This window comes from Nuphar pumila, chromosome 3, assembly GCF_984573655.1.
Source record: "Nuphar pumila chromosome 3, dmNupPumi1.hap1.1, whole genome shotgun sequence".
Taxonomy (NCBI): domain Eukaryota; kingdom Viridiplantae; phylum Streptophyta; class Magnoliopsida; order Nymphaeales; family Nymphaeaceae; genus Nuphar; species Nuphar pumila.
In genome coordinates, this window is record NC_143251.1 from 31,721,727 (window position 1) to 31,743,436 (window position 21,710).

A 21,710-nucleotide genomic window follows, 5' to 3' on the forward strand; every position below is an offset into this window, starting at 1 on the left:
TGATATTGGTGACACTAGTGTGTATGTGTACATCCCTATATTTTTGAGGTGATAAAATTGTAAATATCATGGCTGATTGAAATGAGTACTCACTTAGCTTAGACAGAAGCAAAGCCAAATCCTACCTGGAATCCTCGTAATTGACCAATAATACCCTTGATGTCATACATAGTACACACAGGTCTAGAATACAGAGGATAAAAGCGACTATTTGGTGGTGTATGCCTTATAGCCACAAATATTACCAATATTTTGACTCATGATATTAATGGGAAACTAGCTTCAGCAGATATTGGAGGCAAAAATATTGTGATAGATTCAAAATATTTGTTATATAAATATAACATCGATATTGTCATAATATCATGATATTTAAAAAAAATTAATTATATAGTTTAAGTATATACTTTTTCTATTTTTTGTTTATTTTATTTTGAAAACTTATCATTTTTTATATTTTTGTAAAAATACGGCTAAGCATGTTATTTCTTATCCTTTTCATTTACATCTTAATTTTTTTTAGAACATCCAAAATTTTTTCTAAGAAAAACCACCTTTTGAAAAGAATTCTTGAGAAAGGCTTTGCCAACAAACTGTCAAGAACAATATTTGCAGCTATGGTCTGCTTCTACAATTGCTTGAATTTGCTCTGATTTTCTTTTGAGTTATATTATAGACTTTGGTAGTCTTGCATCCATCTACTTCTTTTCTAGGTTGTACTCTACTTCAATAACTTTCAATTGAATCATGTTTTGGCAGGTGACTTCTATTTTGATGCTGTCTTGAAGAACTTTTTTAATATTTGTGGATTTAATACTTGAATATGAAAGTATTGTTTTTTACATCCATATTCATGGCATGGCTTCGTCGTTCTATATGTTATTCATATCTTTGTCAATATTTTATTGTCCAATCCTTTATAATATTATTATTGGACTATTCTGTATGGCAGTCTTGTTGAATTGTGATTTGTGATTATGTCTGCTATAGCAACATCTAAGCATTACGACTTGGATGATATTGATGGTGGAGTTGAAACCTTGGGCTTTAGAGGAGAGGCATTAAGTTCACTCTCTGACATATCTTTGTTAGAAGTTATCACAAAAGCTTGTGGAATGCCTAATGGATATCGTAAAGTCATAAAGGTGTGCTATGCTATAACATTCTTGCGTTATTTGAAATTTGTATTCATTGGCTAGTTTTTCTTATTTGTGCATCAGGGTGGCAAATGTCTCTATCTTGAAATTGACGACCATAGGCAAGAAGTTGGTACCACAGGTGATTTATTGATGTTCTCAAATTGTCGTTTCTTTTTTCTACAATGTTAAGTACTTGTTTGTTGTTGTAACTTTCTTATATCATGTATTTTAGCTCATTTCATGTGCATTTAAGTGCTTGGGGTATGTTTTGATTATCAATGATCAATCCATGTACAAAAATCATGAAGGTGTAGATAGAAGATTCACAAACATGTATTTTTTCTGCTAAATGTTTTTCAAGTGTGGGTGGGAGCTGAGCTAATTTTAGTTTTGGATGTTCAAAGGTGTGTTGATAGACATGTTAACTCGATAATGTTTTGAAGTAATTGTTGATTATCTATAGCATGTGTGATTCTTGTGTTTTATAAAATCCTACTTTTTCGTATCTTGTGGTTTTTGCATCAATGTTGTATTGTATTGTGTCATATGAGTATGAATTATACTTGTATCGGGTGTATCGTACGATATAGATCCTACCTATACGATACACCCTTGTATCGTCTGATATACCATGATATAAGCATATTGTGTGCTACAGGCTTGGGGCAACTTAAGTTGTGTCGGTTTTAGTTTTTTGAGTTTTGGGTTTAAAAGAGCCTTTGGGAGCCAGTTCTTTATTCTACTAGAAGCCATTAAAGAGGAACTTGTAATGAAGTGAAGACCTTCAACAAAAGCACAAATGCTCACAAGTGTCTATTAAAGGCACATTAACCACAACCCACAAAAGGGCACAAATGAGAAGGCGCTATAGTAAAAATAATAATCTTTATTTCATTCACATAAAATGCTTAAAAGGCATTAATACAATGAGAGGGGAGTTACCCCTATTTATACACGTAAGAGAGAGGAAGAGATGGGCCTTGAAGAGACTCAAAGAGGGTTGTTGGAGCTAGTCCAATGACTCTATTTGTAATCGTTGGACTAGCTCAAACGACTCTTAAACTAGTTAATAACAAAGTGTTGATTAGTTTGAGTCTAGTTCAAAATGAACTAGACAAACTAAAAAGAAAAAGAAAAAGAATAAGAATATATATATATATATATACACACACACACACACTTATATATATACACTTTTTAACACTCCCCCTCAAACTTACGGTACAATGATCAAAAGTTTGTTTAAGAGAAAATGAAATCTAGGAGCGGCGAGAGGTTTGGTGAAGAAATTTGCTATAATTAATATTCTGATGTAACATAAGGCAGATCAACAGTCCCATGTAGATACTCCTTTTTGATGTAGTGACAATCCATTTCAATATGTTTGGTGCGTTCATGAATTGTTCGGTTGCTGGCTATGCAGATCGCACTCTTGTTGTCACAGCACATGCATGATGCTTTCATCACTTTAACTCCCATGTCAGCCATCAGTCTTCTGAACCAGACTACCTCCATCATTGTGGTATCCATGGCTCGGTATTCAACTTCGGTTGACGAAAGAGAGATCTTTTGATGCTTCTTGTATCCCCACAAAATCAAGAATTCACCTAAAAAAACACAAAAACTAGTGGTTGAGTGCCTGTTATTGGGATCACCTCCCCAGTCAACAACAGTATAAGCAATTAAATCTAATGAAGATGAAGCAAACAAGAAGAGGCCTCGTAAAAGAGAAGACTTAATGTATCTAATAATACACAAACTTGCTCTCATGTGAAAAAAAATGAGAGCGTGTTGAAATTGACTAGATGTGTGTACGTGTGCTATATCAGGTGTAATTGAGATATAGGAGAGTGCTCCAATAAGCTGTCTGTAAGTAGTGGGATCTTCAAGAGGTTCTCTATCATCAATTCGCATTTTGGAGTTGACAACCTTAGGAATATCAACTCTCTTATCATCTATAATTCTGGACCTAAAAACAATATCAAAAGCAGATTTAGATTGAGATAATAAATAATCTCTTGGGGAATAAGCAACTTCAATTCCTAAAAAATATCTTAATAAACCTAGATCAGTCATTTCAAAATGATTTTTGAGAAGCTTTTTAATGTTTTCAACTCCCTGTTTATCGCCTCCGATGATGATCATGTCATTCATATAAAGAGGATGAATAATAATACCTGCATAAAAAATCTTAACAAATAAAGCAGTGTCAGTCAGACAAGTTTTGAATCTAATATCGAGCATAACATCACTAAACCTGTCATACCAAGCTTTTGGTGCCTTTTTAAGACCATAAAAAACTTTTTCTAAACGAAGAGTTTTACCCTTAGGAATACTTATACCAGGTGGTGCCTCCATATATACTTCTTCAACTAGGTTTCCATTGAGATTTTTTTTTTGACATCCATTTGAAATATAAGCCATTTTCTAAGAGAGGCTAAGGCTATTAAGGTCCTAACTGTGGTCACCCTGGCAACTGGAGCAAAAGTTTCTTCGTAATCTATGCCATACTCTTGGGAATATCTCTTAGCAACTAATCTGGCTTTATATATTTCAAGAGTTCCATCACTCTTGGTTTTAATATTATAAACCCGCTTATAACCTATAGGTTTCTTTCCTTGTGGAATATCTTGAATAGTCCGTGTTAGCTTTTTCTAAGGATTCTAATTATGCTCTCATGGCTTCTACCCATTTAGCATGTTCTTTAGCTTGAGCATAGGATGAAGGTTCTACGCACAAGTGTATTAATGCAATGAATGCCTTATAGTTGGAAGAAAAAGATTCGTACGACACAAATTTACTAGGAGGTTTAGAGACAGATGACCTTCTGGTTTGTACTTCCGAATATTTTTTTAGTTCACATGGAAGATTGAAATCCTTACGCCTAGAGTATTGCAAACAATTGGTATCCATATGGGTTTGCTTTGCTCTTCATTTATTACATTTTGTTATGTATCTATGACATCTTGACCATCATCAAGGTCACATTCATAGTCACAACTATCATACTTTGAAGTCAAATCTATCATAAAGGATTACTCGGTTATTTTCTTAGCTTTTTCAAAATAAAAAAAACTTTTCTTTTCCAAGAAGGATACATTTGTTGATACACAATTTTCCATTTTGAATATCAAAACACCTATAGCTTTTTGGTTGTCTGCATAACCTAAGAAGGCACAAGGAATGACATAGGGAAAGGGTTTATCATTCTGTTTAGCGAAAACAAAACATTTAAATCCAAAAACTCTTAATCTAGAGTAATTAGGAGTTAATTTAACAAGTTTTTCAATTGGAGTTATATTTTTTAAAGAAAAGATGACATTTTGTTAATGAGATAGGTAGCAGTTAAAGCTGCTTCAACCCAAAATTCTTTTGGTATTTGGTTTGCTATGAATAAGGTCCTAGTAGTTTCCATAATGTGTCTGTCTTTTCATTCGGCCAAGTCATTTTGTTGTGGTGTGTGAGGACAAGATCTTTGACATGTGATGCCATATAAATTGAGATAATCCTTAAATTCTTTTGACAAAAATTCTCCCTCTGCATCAATACGAAAAATGAAAATATTATTTTGAAACTTATTTTTAACCATTTTGGGAAATGTTTGAAAATGTAAAAAAACCTCAGATTTATGTTTAAGTAAATCCAAGCATGCCTAGAGAAATCATAAAAAAAATTACATAATATATGTGTTCGCCTTTTGATATGACCGGTGCTAGACCCCAAACATCCGAATGTATTAACTCAAGTGGCCTAGAGGAAACAAAAGTTCTATCATGAAATGATAATCTCTTCATTTTACCAAAAATATAATCTTTACAAGCAAAATTTTCAGAATTACAAAATTTTTCTAAATTTGAAAAATGTTGGATTTTGGATATATGAGGTTGACCAAGTCTTTTGTGCCACAGATCCAAGTCTAATTTCTAAACACTATAACAAAAAATATTCTTGGGTAATTCCAAAAAATTCATATAGTAGAGACCTCCTTCTCTATGGCCTTCTCCAATCAACTTCCTTGACTGGCGATCTTGTATCTAACAACCATTAGAAGAGAAGGAGATGTTACATCCATAATCAGATATTTGAGAGAGAAAAGATTTAAATTTAATTTGAGAATATATCTAACTTTTGAGATAAAGAATTTTTTGGAGTTTTGAAAATTTTCGAAATTTCATATTCCTTTTATTTCAAGAGATGTACCATCGGCTGTGAAAACATTTGATACAATTGAGTTGTTATGGCATTCAGACAAAATATTACTATTTGGGGTCATATGAAAAGAAGCACCAGAGTAAAAAAAAGCCAAGGCGATTTACCTGGTTCGAAAAAAGATGCAACAACTACTCCGGTTGAGCCTTTAGTTAAGGAAGATATTCATTTAAGAAGAGGTTGAAGTATTTCCATTAGTTGTGCCATAGATACAGGTGCATCTTTATTGCTTTGGTCTTTTAACTCTTGTGATGAGCCCATCAAAGCTATTTTCTTTTCATTTCTTCTCTTTAATTTGGGGCACTGAGGCTTATAATGTCCCGATTCATGGCAATGATGACAAATCACTCTGTTTTTTCATAATCATTGCTTTGTCTTCCGAAATGAGGTGGCCTATAGGTGCACATATAATTCCCTGGTCTAGATACGGCTAGAACGAAACCATCTTCATTATTTGGAGTATGTTTTTTTAGCCTATTCTCCTCCAAAGTTAATTCCTCAATAGTGTCAACAATAGAGGGAACTTTTCCTCTATGTAGAAGAGCCGATTTGGTGGTTTCAAATTTTGGCCTCAAACCATTCACAAATTGGTAAAAGTGTTTCATATTAAGTTATTTTTGGCCAATTTCGATATCTTTGGGACAATGCCACTTTGGCTCAAGAAGAGCCAACTCTTTCCAAAGTTCAGATAACTCATTATAGTATTCTCTAATACTTTTGTCTCCTTGGGTCATAGTTCGTACATTGTCTTGTAGATTGCACATATGTGTAATATCTTTAAGGAAATACATATTTTTAAGGTATTCCCAAGCCTTATTGGCATAATCAAACTTTGCAAGACTAGAACATTTCTTGATATCTACGTTATTAATTAGCCAAGACATGATCTTGGCATGCCCAATCCATTCCTTCCATTTTTTCTCATATGTAACTAATACCTTAGTTTTCTCTCCTTTTTTCTCTCCTTCTGTGAGAGGTATCTCTTTCTCATTTTTCATTTGTGAGGATTAGTTTTGGTTCCGAATAAGAACCATCTACTAACCCCCACGACCCTTTTCCCCAAATGTAGTGCTTCATAATTAAAGCCCACATTACATAATTGGTGTAATACCCGTAAGAATTCGAGTGATTTTATACATATCGGACCCGGGATCTGTTATCCGGATTCAAAAGGAAATATATAAATGGGTATTAGAAATATATACGTAATAATATTGGGTAATTGGGGTTGGACCCAAATGGATCCAATATGTGGATCCACCATTCCCTTAAGACTCGGATCCATGTGGATCCCTCATTCTTGGCTGACCCGGATCCACGTTAAAGTGGATCCGGCATCGCGGGTCATGGGGCTCGGACCCGGACCTGGCCCTCTATTAATAAAGCACGATTACAAGAATCGTGCCATTCTTGCAAAACAAGAAGGGGGAGGAGGTTACGGAGGTCGTAACCAACTCCTTCCGATTTTCTCGGAAGGGAGGGGGGGGGGGGGGGGACTTCGGCTCGTTAAAGAGGGAATGGAGGGGGGTCTCGCTCTCTCACCTCTCTTCCTCCTCTCGGCTTCACTCTCTCTGCTGCTCGCATCCCTTTCTTTCGGTTTCACGCACGTCGACGGGAGCTTCGACCATCTGCTGCCGCCATCGCCTGCGACCAGAGTTGTCGGCGACCTTCCTCTTGCAGCAACAGCCACCTCCTCCTCTAGTCACCGGAAAAGGTAGGGTTTCTGTGCTTTTTTTGTCGATGTTGATTGCATCCGGGTGTGTTGTGGGTCAGTCAAGCTAAGAACCCTGCTATCACCTGATCGGGCGTTCTCGATGGAGTTCTTGGCTGCCGAAAAACCTCAGATGGTAAGATATCAGATTTTTCGGTGGCTGCAACCCAGATTTGGGGGTTTTCGTGTATAACCCTAACCTGAAGGTGGGGTGGGGGTTATGGCTTCCGAAAACCCCACATCGACAGATTTGGGGGTTTCGGCTGCCTAAAAGATCACGGTTGGGGGAAAACCCCAAATCAAACCCTTGGGATATAAGTAATGGGTTTTGGTGTTTTGCATATATGGATGTCCCGCATGCACGATATTGCGGTGAAAAAAGTTCTCTATGGGATTTTGATGTTTCTGTCGGTGTTTCTATGATTTTCTGTTTGAATTCCACGATGCAAGAAGTATTGTTACAGATATTTGGTTCTTGGTGTAGAAATAAGAATTTCACGATATCATTGTCATCATGATCTTTGTTCATCTCTTCATCCTCCAATCCAATCCTAGATCACTTTTCAATAAAATTTTTGCTCCTTTTAATATGATCTATTTTATGACGAAGTTAATTTGATTCAACGCATAGGAGATGGTATCTTTTTCTATGTCATGACAAGCCAATTAATGATTTGCCTTATATAAACCAGTACTTTAATAAAAATTATTATTTAATGTATAGTTTGTTTTTTTTATATATGTTTCTAATTTATCGGTGAGTACACAGGTCATGTACCAGTTCTATATGAAAAACATTTTGGTGTACAATATGTGATTAATTTTATGAAACAAGTGGACTAGTGGCAACTTATTCTTTTCTTAATCTAACTTTGATTTTTTGTATTTCATTACCGTTAAGATGTGATTTCTTGTTGCTATGCAAACTCAAACGAGCTAATTAAATATCTCATTTAAGGACTGAAAACTTGGCTCTTTAGAGACAGATGATAACATTAGAAAGATACAACATGGTCTTTTGCCCAAAATATATGACATGGAGTGGCATAATGTTGTCATTATCGGTGTTCAGATGAATCGGCAAATGCCTATTCTCAAGTGAATCATTCTGCACCCCTGTGTAATCGGGTAACGACTTGTATATAAACAGACTGTATCAGTCTGTGTTCTGAAAGTTAATATTGAATTGAATTATGGTCTGCGAATGTGCAATTTGATGAATTAAAGTAGAATGAGTTTTAGTAAGGACAATTTGATAATCTTTAATTACGATTCAGCATGTATATAATTTCATCAAACAGGGTTCGGAACTGTGATTGTAATAACCATGATTTTTATCAGATAAATAAACTTAGATTTTTAAGTCATTAAGGTGATACAAGAATATTTCATTATTTTAATTATTTATTCGTAATTGGATCTTGGATAACCTATTTGGATCTTCAATATTGGAGCCCAAATATCCTGTTTAGAACTTTGATATTCCATTCGGATCTTAGATATCGGATCACGAACCTTAAATTGAATAGTTAATTATAGATTTTGGTCAAATGGATTGGATCCTCGAAGTTTAAATCAAAGTTTTAATGAGAAAATTTCTACAACACTTTAGTGGGAATTGTTATAACTTAAGGCGATGTTCGGATCCATAACATTTCATTTGGATCTTCGACATCGGAACTTCAATATTAACCTGGATCCAAATTTATAAAAAAAAAAAAGAAGATTTACGAAACGCAATGGATCCTGGATCCATATTAAGTTATGTCAATTTTTAATTGACGTAAACAGATCCATATCAATTGGGGGGTACATATATATAATATCATACATATGTATTAAGAAAATAAAATAAAATAATAAATAATAAAATATATTTGGATCCACAGTTAGATCCATATGGATCCAACATGCAGACCCAAACAATGGTTGGGTCACGGATCCAAAGCGTGATCGGATCCACATTCAAAACCTGACCCGGATCCACTTTACTATTGGATCCCGAGTCACGGGTCGCGGGGCTCAGAACCGGACCCGACCCGCACCCTATAAAGTAAAAAAAAAGAGCCCGATAAAAGGGGTGTGTTAGGGTTCAAAACCCTAACACACTTGCAAACTCGTAAGAGGAGGAGGCAGTGATGGTGCGCAGCCGCCGACAACGATGCTGTCGTTCCTTCTTCCCTCTCGTACTCCCTCGACCTCCTCGGCTCGTCGGAGGAGACCCCACGCCGGCAAGCTTTTCGTCTCTCTCTCTCTCTCTGTCTCTCTTCCTCTCCCTTCTTCTCATCGGAAGAAGCAGTGGCGACATCGGCATCGGTAGGACTTCCCTTTCGCGGCAGCAGTGAGGAGCGAGTGTAGCCGGTGGCATTTCCGAAATCTGGGCTGTTGCAGGATTGGGGTGGTCGGCAGCACCTCCATCCATGGCATCTCCGAGGAGAATCGCCGAAATAGGTAGGATTTCTGCACTCTTCTTGTGGGTTATTGATTGGATTTGGGTGTGTTTGGGTTGGTCAAGGGGAAACTTCGAATGATTAAGGTCACTGCTAACCCTAAACCGAGAACCCCAATTTCTTGGATTTGAGGGTTCCAGGTTTTTAATTTAGGAAAGGATTTTAGGAAATCCCAAATCGTTCGATTGGGGGGAGGGTCGGCATTCTGTTACGAGTGGTGAAGGTTATAGTGATGCAAGTGGGGGTATCGCTATTTTTATTAGTCAAAAAAAAAAAAAAACAACAAACAAAACCACCAAGGATTTCGGCTTGTGTAGATCTCTTCCTAGCTGTTTTATTAATTCTTGTAATATCACACTGTCAGATTCGCTTTTGGGTTAGTTTTGTTACATTTGTGTGTTAACGTAATCTTTCTCCGGGATATCCTTGTAATCTTTGTATGCCGTTATGGTAGTAACTTTTATTACGGTTGTCTCTTTTCCACTAACCATTCAATGTTCTGTTTCTGGAGGGGTACTTGGATTAACTCGCAATGATCTAGACTGTTTTTTTTATATAGTACGTTGCTTGAAATAGCGTACCAACATCTGTATTTCATTTAGAGCAGTTTCCTCTTCTTCTTTTTCTCCATCATATTCCTTGAGGCCTTGTGGCAAGTGATTTCTGGTTTTATGTGGTAAATTGTGTAAATATGTTTGTATCTATGGCAGATTGTATTTGCAGATGCTGGTCAAATATTTTATCAAAATCGTTTGATTCAGTAATTTAGTTCTGAGGATCAACTCGTGTAGAAAGTGATCAGTTTTCTTATTACCTGGATTGCTTGGTTTGGATTTAGCTGCAAGATAGCATCATATTATGGAATATTCTGAGAACCGGGGTCATCCTTGTTCATCCAGTAGGTTAGGTGTATAAAATTAGTATGTAGTATTAGAAAGAATCAAATATCTTGGCCGAATGAATAATTGTCATCTGTATCAATCTAATGTAATTAAGTCAGCACTCTTTACCTTTACACTACTATAATGCTTCGGGCGTATTGAAATTTTGTTGAGCAAATGAAAACTTAAATGATGTTCCTGTTAGCTTTGAAATAAAATATATGTCATAATCAGGCTTATGCACAGTATGAGTCTCTTAATTATTCCATGATCAATGGGGTTTAAAAGTAGTGATATCCAATACGTAATGGTCAAAGAACTATGTAAATATATATTCATTTAGGTCAGGGATTTATTAAGACTGTAAGAAGAAAGGTTTCTGGAATTAGCTGCACATGGTATTGGATAATCAAATGCATATTGTACTACATTTCTCTTGTATTCAAAACCCTGCTATGTAGCATATGTTTTCCTTAGTGTAAGGTTGGTTGCGTTGTTATTGTTTGACAGTTATTTTGTGGATTGCTATCCAATCCGATTACTTATTATTTTGTTCTTTGAACTATAAACAAATTTGATTTCTATGAGAGGTTGTGTTCTGTCATCAAACCAGGGTTTTCATTATTATAATGACTATATGTCAGTGTGCTGACTATATCAAATCTGTTCCTATGCTGGTTTATTAAATGACATCAAGTCTGATTACGTGTGATCATGTATTGTCTTACACAGTTGTATATCCTTAAAGCATGAATACTTTAAGAGTAATTTACTAGTAATCACATGAATGATCAAGGTCTGAAACCTTAGGGTGTTCGGTAGACACTAGATTTGGGTTTTTACCTAACACATAAGTATCGATGGGAGTACTTGAGTCCGATGATTTGTGGACAATGGAAATTAGGTGTGTCAAGAAATCTTAAACTAAAGGGATGTGTGCTTAACTGTTTTTTGTCAAAAAAAAAAAAAATGTATGAGTTGTTTTGCTTATGCAGCATGTATTCGGAAGTGTATTTTTACGGCTTAAGCTCATGTTAATTGTGTTTGACGAATGAGGTTGTTATATCGGTTCTAAACATATGAACTTAATGACATTTGGATAAGTGCCTTTCTGCGAGGCAGTCACTCGGGAAGACTCTGCCTAGCGGGCAATATGGATTGTTTACCCGATACGGGCATTTGGGCTACTAGCCTGTGGGTTACGACAAGAAAAATGATGAAAACTTAATCATAAGGGTTGTGCGCCCGACTGGTTTAAAGGCACCGGGGCATTCGTGCTTGACTGGTTTAAAGGCACCGGAGCACTTTGAGTGGGTTTAAGCAATCAATATGGAAAAAGGATTTGGATGGTTTATTTCACCTTGGTAAAATGACTAAGGTTAGGATCTACTGCTAAGGTAGTAGAAGGAAGTTGGGGAATGCCCTGTACTTCGAGAAAATAATTAAATGAAAAGATTAACCCACTCAGATTCGGGCTTACCTTGGAGAGGGTAGGTGGTACAAAACTCCGGGGACGTGTTTAACTGTTTCGAGCTAAAGTGACTCGTTGGTCCCCAGTCCTCGGAGTTGGGGGACCCAGACTACCAATATGTCCTAGGTGGTAGCTCTTTGTTCTTCTACAGAAGTTAGGGATGCATCCTGTGTTTTGGTTTTGGCCTTTGGGAGTTTCTCTCGGTCACTGGCCGCTCCCTTGGGATTTCAGTCTCAGTTAGAATGTTCGGGTTAATAAAACAACTTTGAATAATATACCCCCGAACGTTCTCTTCTGTGATGGTTGCCTCGGCCCGTGTGTACCCGCGGGATAAGAAAAGATAAACATCAATTAGAACAGTTAGGTATCACTGTGATGGAGTCATTAAAGAGACATTTGCATATTTTTCAGCATGTTTTATATTGTAATGATCTGAAATCCTGAAATGGGTCAATACGAGGTGATTAAACTATTACATGAAAGTTATGCAGGTTATTGTTATTGTTGTTGCATCGCCTACCTCACTTGCTTATTAATGTTGCATACTATGCCTTACCTGCTCAGTTATTATTATTGCATAATTGTTTACCTGCTCAGTTATTATTATTGCATAATTGTTTACCTGCTCAGTTATTGTTATTGCATAATTGTTTACCTGCTCATGTATATGACCGTTGATTATTGTTGTTGCTTTACGTGCTATTGTATATACTAAAGATTTACACTTGACACCCACATCACATACTAGACTCATGATGTACCTGCATTAAGAGTCACAGTTTTTCTACTTAGACGTGGTAGTCTAATTCCAATCAATTTACTATTTTTTTTTTAGGTAAAGACTAGGGTTTATGAGCAGTTGCGGGATGAGGCATCAGATTGAGATTTTTGGATTTATTGTTCCAGGGATGGTTGAGTTCATTTTATGTTTTTAAAACTCTGATGTCATTATTCCTTGATAAATGGAAGGAAATAAATGTGTTGGGTTTTCTCTCCACCGTAATGTCTCGAAATGCTTAACCCTATATTATTTCTTGTTTCCGCTGATAAAAAAAAAAATCCTCTTAAATTTGGGTTAAAATTTTGGGGTGTTACAGTGATTATGTTACATGGTAAAAACAAAAATATAGACACATGATTATGTATGTTTGATTAGACTGCAATTTGCTCGACAACATTTACTGTTACTGTTATCATTGATTGGGCTGCAATATATTACTTACTGATTAGCAACAGTTGGTTTAAAGATAAATTAAGTTTTCATTGAATTTATTTTGTATGTTGTGCATAAAACTGATACGGACATAAACCAATTATAACACCATTGGGATTATATGGTATAATTCCAAGTGAACCATTTGGATTTTTACCCAACACATAAGTACTGATGGGGGTACTTGAGTCCGATGATTTGTGGACAGTGAAAATTAGGTATGTCAAGAGAACTTAAACTAAAGAGATGCGTGCTTAACTGCTTTTTGAAGGTATGTTTTGAATTGCTTGTATGCAACATGTTAACTGTGTTTGAGGAATGAGGTTATATTGGTTCCAAACATATGATGGTGCACTTAGTGACACATGGACATGTGCCTTCCCGCGAGGCAGGCACTTGGGAAAACCTTGCCTAATGCGCTATATTGGATTGAATACCCGATGCAGGTACTTGGGTGGTTAACTTGTGCACAATAGCAATAAAACTGATAGAAAACTTAAACTTAAATGTTGTATGCCTGACTGGTTTAAAGGTACTAGGGCATCAATGTTTGTGTTGTAGAATTGGTAACACGTGAGAATATTTGATTTTTGTTAATATGTTATTGCTTTGGTAGAGGTGCATACGTGATGTGGATGTGTGCAACCCTGAAATTTCAATTTCTAGATCTGGGTTATGTTCATGTGTGCTGATGTTAACACATGTTATGAATGAAAAGTTTCATGTGCCTACATTTATGGAACATGTTTAATTATTGTGCATTTATGAATCAGTTTCAAGTACCTGTTCATACATAAAATTGATGTGTGTTTGACATGTACAATCATGCATAAATGTTCTCATATACTTATGAATTATGAATGAATGCATGTGTGTTAAGTGATTACATGAAAGCACTTGCATATGGATGGTGAACACATGCATATAAATGTGGTAACTCATGCATACTTTAATTTGGGTTGAATAGATATGCATTGAGAAGCATGTTGACCTCATTGCATACATTGCAAGTTATGATTTTTGCTTACGATGCATCGATGGTCTAAATGAATCATCACAGGCCTGGTGAGCCTTGAACTTTGCTTCGCTCTTTCTTTAATTGTTTAAATGCATCGCAAAAATCATATTTTATATTATTGTTCTATATTGCACTGTTCAATGTGTTTCAACGGGCTGGAGTCTCGTTATGGTTCTCGCAGGGGTAGATGCGAGCTTTTGCCTTGTTTTTGCACGCTGAATTGCAAAACTCAATAATTGGCTTTTAATAAAAAGATGATGAATAAGAACAATGTAATATACGTTCTGAGATATCTCATCTGGAGTATGGGAATATTAGAGAACCGGTCTTGGGGAGACTGTGAGGATAAAAAAACTCCGTGTGCTACAATTTTGTCCCTTGAACCCGATATTGAGGTTCCTTCTCCTGACCACGGTTTTAAGGAGAGTCTGCCACTTTACCTGGGGGTGGTGTGTTTGTCACAACTGTGATTATTTTTGGTACCAAGGAAGTGACATTTGTGGGCGTGAGGTGTCTGTTGTGTCCCCGACATTAGATATGGAGGTCTAATGTTCTGAAGGTGATTCGGTCGAGGGCTAAGTTTGAAACCCAGTAATAAAATAAAAATTGTGTGCTAAGCTACCCTGGGAACCTAACTTGACTTTGGGGTTTGTACCCGTTTGGTGTATCCGCGGACAATGATAATTAAAAAGAGGAACTTAAATTGTATGTATTTAATAAGGCATGCATATGGAAAAGGAAAACCTTAAGGAAAGATAATAAAGTGTTCATGCATTGCACATAAATCATGCATATTTTTGCTATGCAGTAGGACACACATCTTTTATTTATTTCTTTAATTGCTACATAGTGGTGAATGCATGTTGTTTAGGTTCTAATGTATGTTAAATATACTGCTTACTTACATTATGATTCTTGTTATTGATATATGTTCTGCATGCTTAACAATTGTTCCATGTTGCATGAATGCTTACCTGAATTATGTAGTTGTCATAATTGCATTCCTCTGAATCATTGTGTGAATTCGTATGTAGTTATGAGATATTTAAATGATGCTATTGATGTTATCTGCCAGTTAGCTTCTGATAAATTGTTGACTGACGTAGCATAGACCATTACTTATTTTTTAGTATGTGCTGAACATCATACTTGACACCCATATCATATACTAGATTCGTGATATATCACATTAAAAGTTACAGATTTCCTACTTAGACAGTTGTAGTCTAATTCCTATAAATTTTCAGGTGAAGAGTAGATGTTATGAGCGACTGCGGGATGAGGCTTCGATCGAGATTTTGGATTTACTGTTCCAGGGATAGTGTGAGAAACTCTGATGTTATTATTTATTGATATTGAAATAACTTTTTTGGTTTTGCTCCACCTGTAATGTTTCGGAATACTTAACCTTATAGTATTACTTGTTTCCGCTGTTTCAAAAAGACAATGACTTTATCATTGTCATCCATTCTTACAAGGGTGAGAGAGAAAGAAGATGAGAGAGAAAAAGAAAGAAGAGAAAAAAATGATGAGAAAACAAGGAGAAAGATTTGATTAGAGTCAACGATCTCTTGAGCCAACGTTCCACTCCTTTCTTCAACTATGCAAACACAAGAATAGTTGAATCACTGACAAGGAGAAAAGTCTTCTTGCTATAATGACATAAAAATCGAGGCAAAAACTTTCTAAGATCCAGGAGCTTGGAAGCTCTGATACCATGTAATAAAATGAAGACCTTCAACAAAAGCACAAATGCTCACAAGTCTCTATTAAAGACACATTAACCACAACCCCAAAAAAGGCACAAATGAGAAGGCTCAAGAGTAAAAATAATAATTTTTATTTCATTCACATAAAATGCTTAAAAAACATTAATACAATGAGAGGAGAGTTACCTCTATTTATACACATAAGCCAGAGGAAGAGATGGGCCTTGAAGAGACTCAAAGAGAGTCATTGGAGCTAGTCCAATGACTCTATTTGTAATGACTCTTAAACTAGTCAACAACAACGTGTTGACTACTGTGAGTCTAGTTCAAAATGAACTAGACAAACTAAAATATATATATATATATATATATACACACGCACATACACACACACTTTTTAACACAACCCACCACCCTACAAGGCTTAATGGTGATTTGGGGGGCTATTCCTTGCGCAAGAGAGAGGGATTTTGCATTTTTTGTGCAAGGTAGCATCTTTCTTCCCATTATTCACTTAAAGATGTGGATTGAGGTAAAAAAACCTTATTGTTCCCTTGTTGATTTTGTTGGAGAAAGTTGATATTGAGAAACTCGACATGAGAATAGGGCACTCATATAAAAACTAGAGTTTGCCTTAAAATAAGATGCAACTATTATAAAACCTCATTTTTCGGGGTGTGTCTCGGCTAAAGCATCATTTTGCCGGAATACATCAAAATATTGTCCCACACACATCAAAGGAGTTGCCAGTGTAATGAAACAAGCCAAAACCAAAAAAAGATACATTGTGCATATGCACAAATACAAAGTCCACTTAATGAACACTATAAAAGACTAAGGCACTACACAAGCACAAAGTGCAAATAAGAGCTTGAACAAGCTATAAGAGAGCACAAAACACTTGAAAAATATATATCTTATTGAGATAGAAGAGACTGAGACAAGCTTACATAACAAAGGGGGTTCACCCCTATTTATACACAAACAACCACATAGAGGGCCATTGGGACCTCCCCCAATGGCTAGAAATAGAGCTATTGGGGAGGTCCCAATTAGAGTTGTCAGTCAGAGAAGCGAGAGCAAGAAGTAGAAGTGGGAAGCGAGACACTTACAAAATTTTAGGAAGTTGAAAGTCCAGGACAATTTAGAAGTGAACCAAGAATTGTCTCGGAAGCGACCTATGAAGCGAACCGAAAGTGACCTAAGAAGTGAACCGGAAGCGACCTAGGAAGCGAGGGGGAAGAGAGGGGGAAGCAAAAAAAGAGAAAAAGTAAGAAAAAAAAAACACAAAATAAAATAAAATAAAGGAAAGCGCGCTTTCCATTTCTAATTTTTTTTTGGCGCTTCCCTGCACGTTTTGGAAGCGCCATGTTTTGCGCTTCTGAAACATGCTTCGGGGAAGTGCGCTTTCCCATATGGTATGGCGCTTTCGGTAACCCTGGTCCCAATTATCCTGGAGGATTATCATTATGTCCTTTGACTAAAAGTCAAAGGACAATACAAAACATAAAAAATAAAAAGAAGAAAAAAAACCCTATTATAATTACATCAAGTAAAAAGATTGTAATACCCCTAATAGGTATTACTTATTTCAATAAAGGAAACATACATATATATATAAATAAATATAAATATAAATATAAATATAAATATGTGTACAAAAACAACCTATTTTAACACCCTCCCTTAAACTTACGGTGTATACACCGAAAGTTTGATGAGAAGAAACAAAAAATAAGGTGCAGAAAGAGCTTTTATGAAGAAATCTGCAAGTTGATACTTCGATTCAATGGTTTCTCTCAAGTATTCATCTCGAACATAATGGCAGCCCATCTCAATATGCTTGGTACGGTCGTGGAGGGTGTGGTTGCTGGTAATATACCAACACTTTTATTGTCGCAACACATCTTCGAATGATTGAATATGATTACCCCTTTATCTTTGAGATTCCATTGTTGTCGTGGTCATAACTCTATACTCAACTTCAGTGCATGACAGAGGGACTTTCTACTATTTCTTGCATCTTTAAGAGATCAAAGATTCACCTAAAAACACACAAAAACCAATGGTTGAAACCCTATCATTTGGATTTTCACCCCAATTAGCATTAGTATAAGAAATAAAATTTAAAGATGAGGATGAGGATAATACACACAAAAACCAATGGTTGAAACTCTGCTTGTGTATAACTGTTTAATTATACACTACCGGTCCCAAGCCCGGATAAAGGAGGAGGGTTGCGGTAGACCAGTGACAACCAACATAAAAACTTAGTCACACCCTATGAATATGAACCAATATGAGAATTTCGTTGGGGCGTTCCCTACTGAGCGACGCGCTGTACTCTATAGGCCCAGAGACAGTGATAAATGGGCAAGCGTTGCTAGGTTGTCGCCTAGAAGCGACGCGTCACACCGGCGCCCGGGTGTGGTGTCAAATAGGCAAGGGTTCCCTCACTTTGTTGGATGGGTGGGGGTAAAGAAGATAGTTCAAGACCATAAAATTAGCTTAGCCACTTGGAACATAGGGTCTTTAACTGGTAAGTTGGTAGAGTTAGTAGATGTTATGTGTAGGAGAAAGATGGATATTTTATGTCTACAAGAGACCAAATGGGTAGGTGAGACAACAAAAGTGATAGAACCTTGGGGATATAAGATTTGGTATACAGGAATAAATAGGAATAGGAATGGAGTAGGGATTGTTATTAGTCGTGAGTTTATAGATAATGTAGTTGAGGTCCGTAAGAAGGGTGATAGGATTTTACTTATTAAATTAGTATTAGGTACAGATATTATTAATATTATTAGTGTTTATGCACCTCAAGTAGGTTTAGATGATTCTATTAAGCGTTAATTTTGAGAAGATTTAGATTGAGTAGTACAAGGGATATCTTATGGAGAAAAACTTTTCATCGGCGGTGGCCTTAATGGACATGTAGGCATTAGTAGGGATGGATTTGAGAGTATCCATGAAGGCTATGGTATAGGAGAAAGAAACGAAAGTGGAGAAAGAATTTTAGATTTTGGTTTGTCCTATGATATGATCTTAGCAAACACTTGGTTTAGGAAGAGGGAGTCTCACCTAGTAACATTTAAAAGTGAGGTTAATACGAGTCAGATAGATTTTTTCCTACTTAGAAATAGAGATAGGGGTTGTTGCATCGATTGTAAGGTTATACTGGGAGAAAGTGTAGCTACACAAATAGAGTCTTAATTTTAAATCTTAGAATTAGAAAATGCCGCAAAAGGGATAGACATAGGATAAATCCTAGAATTAAGTGGTGGGCACTGAAAGGAGCTAAAAAAGGAATGTTTGTAGAGCAGATAGTTAAGGAAGCTGATTAGTGTCTCGAGGAGGATTCAGAATCAATGTGGAATAAGATAGCGTGTGGCATGAGAAAGGTGGCTAAGGAGGTATTGGGCGAGTCTAAAGGCGATGCACTGCTAGGTAAGGATACATCATGGTAGAACGAGGATGTCAAATTAGCTATTAAGGTTAAAAGAGAGTGTTATAGAAATCTAAGTAAGAGTCGTGATAATGAGAATTTGGAGAAGTATATGATAGCAAAGAAGGAAACTAAAAAAGTAGTTCGAAACATGAAGGATAAGGTATATAAGGAGGTTTATGACAAGTTGGATACCAAAGAGGGCGAGAAGGATATTTATAGGCTTGCAAAGATGAGAGATAGGAAATCGAGGGACCTAGGTATGGTTAGATGTATCAAAGATGAAACACAAAGGGTTTTAGTCAAAGATGAGGAGATTAAGGAGAGTTGAAAAGATTATTTTGATAAGCTATTTAATGAAAGTCATGCTCAGGATCTTGGAGACTTCTCCATTCCTTTTCATGAGATGAATCGTGACTTCATGCACAAGATGCAAAAGAAAGAAATTGCAGAGGCTTTGAAGAAAATGAAATCAAGAAGGGCAGTTGGCCCAGATGGTATACCTATCGAGGCTTGAAAATGCTTGGGTGAGAAAGGTTTAAAATGGTTGACAAATCTTTTTAACAAGATTTGGCAGACAAATAAGATGCCTAATGAGTTGAAGAAGAGTAGTTCGGTGCCTCTATATAAGAATAAGGGTGATATACAAGATTGCACAAATTATTGTGGTATAAAACTCATGAGTCATACTATGAAACTTTGGGAGAGAGTGATTGAGAATAGGATGAGGAAGGTTGTCATGATATCAGAGAATCAATTTGGTTTTATGCCTGGAAGATCAACTATGGAAGCTATACATCTTCTTAGACAACTTATTGAGAGATACAGAGAGAGGAACAAAGATTTGCATATGGTTTTTATTTATTTGGAGAAGGCATATGATAAAGTACCTAAGAATGTTCTCTGGTGGACAATGATGAAGAAATGTGTTTCTCTCAAGTACATTAGTATAATTAAAGATATGTACGAAGGAGTAGTAACCAATGTCCGCACTTGTGGAGGGGTGACAATCAATTTTCCTATAACGGTTGGGTTACATCAAGGATTTGCATTAAGCCCTTTCTTATTTGCTATAGTGATGGATGGGCTTACAAGATCAATTCAAGAAAATGTGCCGTGGTGTATGTTGTTTGCTGATGATATTGTTTTGATTGATGAGTCTAGAGCTGGGGTTAATGCTAAGTTAGAATTATGGAGACATACATTGAAAGCAAGAGGTTTTAAGTTGAGTAAGAGTAAGACAGAATATATGGAATGTCGGTTTAGTAAGCAACGAAGTAGTGATGGGAGTGTAGTGAAGCTTGGTGAACAAGAAATACTGGTGGATGACTGTTTCAAATATTTGGGATCTATCATTCAAAAGTATGGAGAAATTGATGGAGATGTAAATCATAGGATAAAGGTTGGGTGGATGAAATGGAAAAGTGCAACTAGAGTGTTGTGCGATCGTAGAATGCCATTGCGGTTGAAGGGAAAGTTTTATAGGACGACAATTAGGCCCGCTTTACTATATGGTACGGAATGTTGGGCTGCCAAGAGACATCATATTCAAAAAATGAGTGTAGCTGAGATGCATAATGCTTAGATGGATGTGTGGAAATACAATAAAAGATAAGATTCAGAACGAGGAGATACGTAAGAAGGTAGGTGTTGCACCCATTGAAAATAAGATGCGAGAGAATCGTTTACGGTGGTTTGGACATATTCGGCGAAGGCCTAATGATGCTCCAGTTAGAAGGATGGAGAAATGGGAAAATATATTAGTTAAAAGAGGTCGGGGTAGGCCTAAGAAGACTTGGATGGAGATGATAGGAAATGATATGAATGCTTTGAACTTCATTGAGGACATGGCATTGGATAGAAATGATTGGAGGAGAAGGATTCATGTGGAAGACCCAGAATGATTTTCTTTTTTGGTTCATATCGCCAACCCCAATTGTTTTGGGATGAAGGCGTAGTTGTTGTTGTGAGGATGAGGATAATAAAAGTCCTTAGTTATTGTGTTCTTTATATATCTGATGATTCTTAATACCACACTCATGTGCACGATGGTGGGAGCATGTTGAAACTGACTTGTTGAATGCACAAAATGAGTTATATCTAGTATGGTGATAAACATGTAAGTGAGAGACCCAATTAGTTGTCTATAAGGTGTGGGATCCTCCAGTAGAGTCCTATCTTCCAATCTCAGTTTTGCATTGACTACCTCGGGAGTCTCCACCTTCTTGTCATCTGAAATCCTAAACTTAGTGTAGATGTCATCAACAAGTTGTTAAGTTGTATGTATATATATACACATATACATATATATATATATATATATATACATGTATTTATAAATGATGTAATAAGTAATACTCATTAGGGGCATTTTTGTGCTTTTTATTTTTGTCATTGTAATAGGTTAAGTTAAGTTTTTATTTTTGTTAAGTTGTATGTATATATATACGTCATTGTAATAGGT

The 21,710-nt window shown here is 36.2% G+C and overlaps 1 protein-coding gene across 5 annotated transcripts in view; it reads left to right on the top strand.

Annotated features, from left to right (window-relative positions):
- The window catches only part of MLH3 (MUTL protein homolog 3), a 136,698-nt gene that overhangs the window by 27,473 nt on the left and 87,515 nt on the right, over positions 1-21,710 (top strand). For 4 of the 5 annotated variants that reach the window (XM_089999226.1, XM_089999229.1, XM_089999227.1 and 1 more), the window contains exons 5-6: positions 991-1,145; positions 1,221-1,278. The exons of the other annotated variant lie outside the window; for it this stretch is intronic. In XM_089999226.1, the coding sequence (XP_089855352.1) occupies positions 991-1,145; positions 1,221-1,278 (213 nt within the window). The remainder of the gene's footprint in view (positions 1-990; positions 1,146-1,220; positions 1,279-21,710) is intronic. 5 annotated transcript variants of the gene reach the window in all.